General features: G+C 48.4%; 1 protein-coding gene across 2 annotated transcripts in view; it reads right to left on the bottom strand.

Annotated features, from left to right (window-relative positions):
• The window catches only part of DIO1 (iodothyronine deiodinase 1), a 34,238-nt gene extending 29,868 nt beyond the window's left edge, over positions 1-4,370 (bottom strand). For both annotated transcript variants that reach the window (XR_007154730.1, XM_047870559.1), the window contains exon 1: positions 4,049-4,370. Coding sequence is in view for 1 of the 2 variants with exons in the window: in XM_047870559.1 (XP_047726515.1) it covers positions 4,049-4,370 (322 nt within the window). In the remaining variant the exon portion in view is untranslated. The remainder of the gene's footprint in view (positions 1-4,048) is intronic.
• Between the last annotated feature and the right edge of the window lie 1,630 nt (positions 4,371-6,000).

Here is a 6,000-nt window from a genome sequence, read left to right on the forward strand (position 1 = left end):
TTCTCTGAGCCTCTGTTGTCTGATCCAACAACAAAAAGCACAGTATCTGAGAGTCAGAAGGCACAACTTCTAATTCAGGCTCTATAAGAACTTGCCATATGACCCTGAGTCAGTAATTTCCCTCGCCGGGCCTTTGCATCTGAAAGAATGAAAGAACTGCTTTAGATTACCCATAGAGTCTTCTAGATCTTCCAGTCTGTAGCTGTAAAATGAGCTCAGATTTATACCTAAAGCATACGTCAGAGATTTTTAGTGGTCTGGTGGGTTTCCAAAGCAGTTATAGGATATCTTTCTATTAAGCAGAACTGATCATGTTAATGCCCTGCTTGAAAATCCTTCTGGAACTCACCAATACCTTCAGGATGAAGTCTACCCTCTTCAGTAAGACACATCAGGTCCCTTAAGTGCTGGTCCCTGATGATGGCTCCAGTCTCATCCTTCACCACTTCATGCCTCCCCCAGTCCCACTTCTGCCAAACTGACGTCACCTCCACATCTTAGATCGCAGCTCCCCCCCTCTGTCCTGCTCTGCTCCCCACTCTCCTGTTCCCCACACACTCCAAAGCTTCACTGTCTCTAGACAATGGGCTCGCCATCCTCTTCCCCAGGAAGCCTTCCTCTGACCACCTTCCTACCCACCCCACATCTTCCAGAACCCTCTGCTTCCCTCTCTCACTACACCATCTCCCCCTCTGGGTTATGAGATTTTTCTAGGGCCGACACCAGTTGTGTTGATTTCTGTATCACCAGTATCTATTATTTCAGGACGATTCAGTACCATTATTTCTTTTTTCTTTTTATTTTTTTTAACGTTTACTTATTTTTGACAGAGAGAGAGAGACAGAGACAGAGAGACAGAGTGCAAGCAGGGGAGGAGCAGAGAGAGAGGGAGACACAGAATCTGAAGCAGGCTGCAGGCCCTGAGCCATCAGTACAGAGCCCAACGTGGGCTCGAACTCACGAACAGTGAAATCATGACCTGAGCCGAAGTCGGACGCTCAACCGACTGAGCCACCCAGACGCCCCATCAGTACCATTATTTCTGAGTCCATGTGCTAAAAGCCAACTCATTTTATAAGTAGAGTTTTCTTTTGTCTCTTGGTCTCCTTCTCTCTCCATTCTTCAGTCTCAGGTGCAATAGCAGGGAGCAGAGGCAAATATTTAAAGTATTTAAAATGTGAAGTGGTCCAGGGGCGCCTGGGTGGCTCAGACGGTTAGGTGTCTGACTTCGGCTCAGGTCATGTTCTTGCAGTTCGTGGTTCAAGCCCCGCTTCGGGCTCTGCGCTGACAGCTCAGAGTCTGGAGCCTGCTTTAGATTCTGTGTCTCCCTCCCCCTGGCCCTCCCCTGCTCACACTCTTATCTCACTCTCTCTCTCTCAAAAATAAATAAATATTAAAAAAAATTTTTTAAATGTAAACTGGTCCACTGAAAGCAAACAGTTACAAGAAGCGAGTACATTCTGTGAACTGGCCATGAGGCAAGTTGGCTTTCATGGAACTGGTCAGTAGATGATTGATATTCATCAAATTGGCCTGCTTCTAGCTCAGTGCTTGGCACATAGTGGACACTCAATAAAAGTTAACTGTTATTCTCAGTGTTCTTATTATCAGTGGTCACTTGGCAAATGTTGGATAAATATAGGCCATTTGTGCACTGCAGTTTAAAGTCATGAGCAACTGGGGCACCTGGGTAGGTCAGTCGGTTGAACGTCCGACTTTGGGTCAGGTCATGATCCCACAGTTCGTGGGTTCAAGCCCCGCATCGGGCTCTGTGCTGACAGCTCAGAGCCTGGAGCCTACTTCAGATTCTGTGTCTCCCTCTCTCTCTGCCCCTACTCTGCTCACACTCTGTCTCTCAAAAATAAATAAATGTTAAAAAAAAAAAATTAAAGTCATGTGCAAGAAACTCTTGCCTGTTGCTCTACTTGAAACGCCTTTCCCTTCCCAAGCTATAAAAATCTTACTCATTTTTCAAGGCCTAGTTCCAAAGCCACCTCCTCCAGGAAACATTCCAAGCCCTGCAGGCAAACTTTATACCTTTACAGCCTCCCCCATCTCACAGAACTGTGAGGATTCCTTTACCACGTCCATCTGTGCTGGGAAACCGTAACCTTCTTGAGTGAAGGAGCAAGCTCTTACCTAACTCTGAGTCCTTGGCGTCTAGCTGAGGGCCGGGCACACAGGAGGTGCTCGTGAATGTTTGCTGACTGAAGAAAAGGAGATGAAGAAGCCCAGATTCTGGGTCTGACTTGGTCGCTCACTGGCTCTGTTACCTTTGCCTCTCAGCGTTCTCCATTCCCTTCTAAAGTGAGAGGGCTGGATCAGGTCAACTTTTCCCAAAGGGTGTTCTTTGGATCATGTGTGATGATGACAGGCATTTCCTCAGGGGGAGACCTGGGGGTTGTGTGTGTGAGGAACATCAGTCAGTGCTTTGTCACTTTGGGTTTTTTTGCCCCAAGTTTTGTTTGTTTTGAAGCTTCAGGGCTTCTCAGAGCTTTAAAAATATTCGCGTGCTGTATGAATTTCCAGGAGGAGGGTATAGCGTGCAGCGTTTCTCAAACTACTTGAATCGGGGAACTCGATGTAGTAAAGCTTATCTGTGGGATTTGGTCTCCAAAGACGTGCTTTGAAAAACACTAGAGTAGCCACCTGCCTCAGGGGCCTTCTCTACTCCATCCGCTGGGTCTGCGTCCCGGGAAATCAGAGATGAATCGGACACAGTACTGTCACGAGGCTCCCCGTTGGGCAGCCAGAGGCTGGGTGGCAAGAATCAGTGTCCGAGGAGAGAGGCAGATGCAGAGCCATGCGTCCAGGAGAGAGAGCGCCTGCCTAGCTGTAGGGCTCTGAGATGGCCTCACAGAAGGGCGTGTGTGTGAGAGCAGGCCCCTGTTGATGAGGCGTTTGGACTGTTGGCGATAAAGGGGAAGAGCCAACAACATGAGCAAGGCCGAGAAGGGAAAGCACAAGGGATGTGCAAGGCCCAAGAATTGGTCTGCAGGCCACAGCATGAGGCGCAGCCCGCAGGTGAGATGGGGAAGGAAAGCGGGAGTTGGCTCAGGAAGGACCTTGAGCACAAGGCTGGGCCCGGGTTCGTTCTGAGTGCAGAGGGCAGCTGCCGAGGCTGGGGATGCGCTTGCTAAGGGGCAATCTCGCAGCCAGTCGCAAGTGGGGTAGGAAGAGAGGGCAACAGGGGGAAGAGGAGGAAGGCCTGGTAGAAGGAAGAGCTGTGAGGACAAAAAAAAAAAGGGGGTCTGTAAGACCCCACATCGATAGAACTTGTATACATAGGAGAGGGAGAGAGAGTGCTTCAACATATATTTACTGAGTGCCTGCCATGGGCCAGCAGCAGCCAAAAGGATGCAAAGTGGGTTAGACCACGGGCTCCACCTGCATGGAGCGTGCAGGCTAGTGGGGGCGGCACAGAACTACCTACCAGGTCAGGTGCAGTAAAGAGAAGCTTAGGACGTCAGGCACGGAAAAGGAGGTAACCTAGCCTGGTGGGGGATCCAGGGCTGGCTTGTTGCAAGAAGTGGCACTGAGCGGAAGTCTGAAGGATGAGCAGGAGCTGACCAGGCAGAGCGACTCTAAGAGCCTAAGAGCCTGTGGAAGGGGGCGCCTGGGTGGCTCAGTCGGTTGAGCATCTGACTTTGGCTCAGGTCGCGATCTCACGGTTCATGGGTTCGTGGGTTTGAGCCCCACGTTGGGCTCTGTGCTGACAACATGGAGCCTACTTCACATTCTCCTTTCTATCTGCCCTCCCCCACCTCTCAAAAATGAATAAACATTTTTTAAAAATTAAAAAAAAATAAATAAAGAGCATATGGAAGGAGCTGAAGGCCAGTGTAGCTGGTTTGTGGGTTAAGGGCCTGGGAAGGTGGTGATGCCGCTCAGAAGAACAGAATCTAGAAGTCCTAGATGCAGGAAGTGAGAAGACAAGAAGCCAAAAGGGAGCAGCCAGAATAGAATTCAGGACTTTCCAACCCACTTCCCCACCCACTGCTGATACCCCCACTCCAAGCGCATCTCAAGCTTGGAACAGTCTCCTGACCTTTCATGAAGTCCCAGATGCTGCACCTCTGTCCTGAGAGCCGGACCACGGGGCAGTTGGGGGCCAGACCTCCTGGCTCAGTCCTGTCCTCGAGTCGCTGCCATCGGACCTTCAGGACAAACCAGAAATACTGCACGCTGTACAGAGTTGGGGCCCAGTTGTCATAGGAAAAGTGGGGGTTCTTCCGGTTCATGGCCACGATGTGTTGCTTGACTCTCGAGGGAAACAATATCAGGAACACTTTGCCCACAGCCACTTGCAGGGCCACCTGAAAGAGGACCCAGAGCCTCCTCAGCCACAGCCCTGCCCGGGGCAGCCCCATTTTGGCACAGCCAGAGCTGGCTCTGGGGCTGGTGGGCAGAGAGGCCACAGCCGGGCGGTAATGGGAGGAGCTGAACAAAGGTGCAGGGTGGATGTAGCCAACCCGGGACAGCAGGAAGGTCCTGGGACAGAAGGTGTCTGCCTTCCTGTCAATGGAATGGAAAATTCCAAACCGAGGGCTCAAAGGTCTCTTCTAATTATTATCATTTCTGATCCTTTGCCTTAACCTTTGAGAGATCCTTGGACTGAGAGACTTCAGATTTTAAATCCTCCCTCTGATAAATTTTCAAAAACCAATACTTATAAAGATCACACTTAAAAGGACTCTTTGGTCCTTTAGAAAGGCTTTGTTGTAAGTAACTCCTAACATTAATCATTCTTTTAATAATGTAAATTGTTCCTTTACTAATGAGAGATGGTTTTCCTACTCACAGCTTCTTACTTGGTGGTTGGATGTTTCTGGAGGCATAGCCTCCCCTAGAGGATTTTGGGCCTGGAAACTCCCAGGCAGAGACAGAGCTGGGTTATCCCCAAGAAAACCTGGACCTTTGTGTGTGTGTGTGTGTGTGTGTGTGTGTGTGTGTGTGTTGTGTGATATAACTACAACACTCTGCACTCAGCAGGGTGGCAGTCCAGAGTGGGGAAAAGACAAGTAAGCAAAAAGTTATCATTTTAGCATATGAAGCACAGAAACAGAAGATGGGTGGGGGGCTTGGAAACGTGGTGGAGGGCAGTTAATGCAGTTAATTCTATTTAGAGAGGTCAAGAGGACTTCCCCCAAAGTGATATCTACGCTGAAACCAGAAAGGCAGAATAGCAAGCAGTAAGCCAGGCAAATGGGGACATTGGTCCTAGTGGACGGAACCACATGTCCAAAGACCTAGAAGCCAGAGAGAGCATGGCCCACTGGAAAAATTAAAAGAAGAATCATAGAAGCTCAGAGCTGGAAAGTGTTTTAGAAAACACCTAAAATTACTTTCCTTTTAAGCAGGGAAACTGAGGCCTAGAGAGGGGAAGAGACTGAAGGCCAATTCTGCAATTAACTAATGTCCTAAAGAGTTAGTTCACAAAGCTTGAAGTTTACCCCTCCCTGACGCATTTGCATACCTGTGCAATAGGGCAGAGGGAAGACTTGAAAGCTGACTGTCATAGCCATAAAGGTGTTAACCTTGGCCTCTAGCACACTAACTCTATTTAGAGAAGAAAAACACCCCCAAAAAGCTGTTCTGTTTCTAAGCATCTCACTATAAATGCCAAGCTGTGTCCCTAAAGTACAGCACCTGCCTGTTTGAGCAGTAATAACCCCTAATGTGTACATAGCATTTTCCCATACAAAGCATTTCTGTTATTTAAGTAGACTATTTTTTCAAGCAGTTTTAGATTTACAGCAACATTAAGCCAAAAGTATGGGAGTGCCCAACTACCCCTGGTCTCCATACTTGCACAGCCTCCCCTACTATCCGTATCCCACCAGAGTGGTACATGTGTTACAGTTGATGAGCCTATATTAACAAATCATTATCCCAAAGTCCATAGATTACATTAGACTTCACTCTTGGTATCGTACAATCTATGGGTTTTGACAAATCTATAATGATATGTACCCACCATTAAGGTATCATAAGGAATAG

Source organism: Prionailurus viverrinus, chromosome C1, assembly GCF_022837055.1.
Source record: "Prionailurus viverrinus isolate Anna chromosome C1, UM_Priviv_1.0, whole genome shotgun sequence".
NCBI lineage: Eukaryota > Metazoa > Chordata > Mammalia > Carnivora > Felidae > Prionailurus > Prionailurus viverrinus.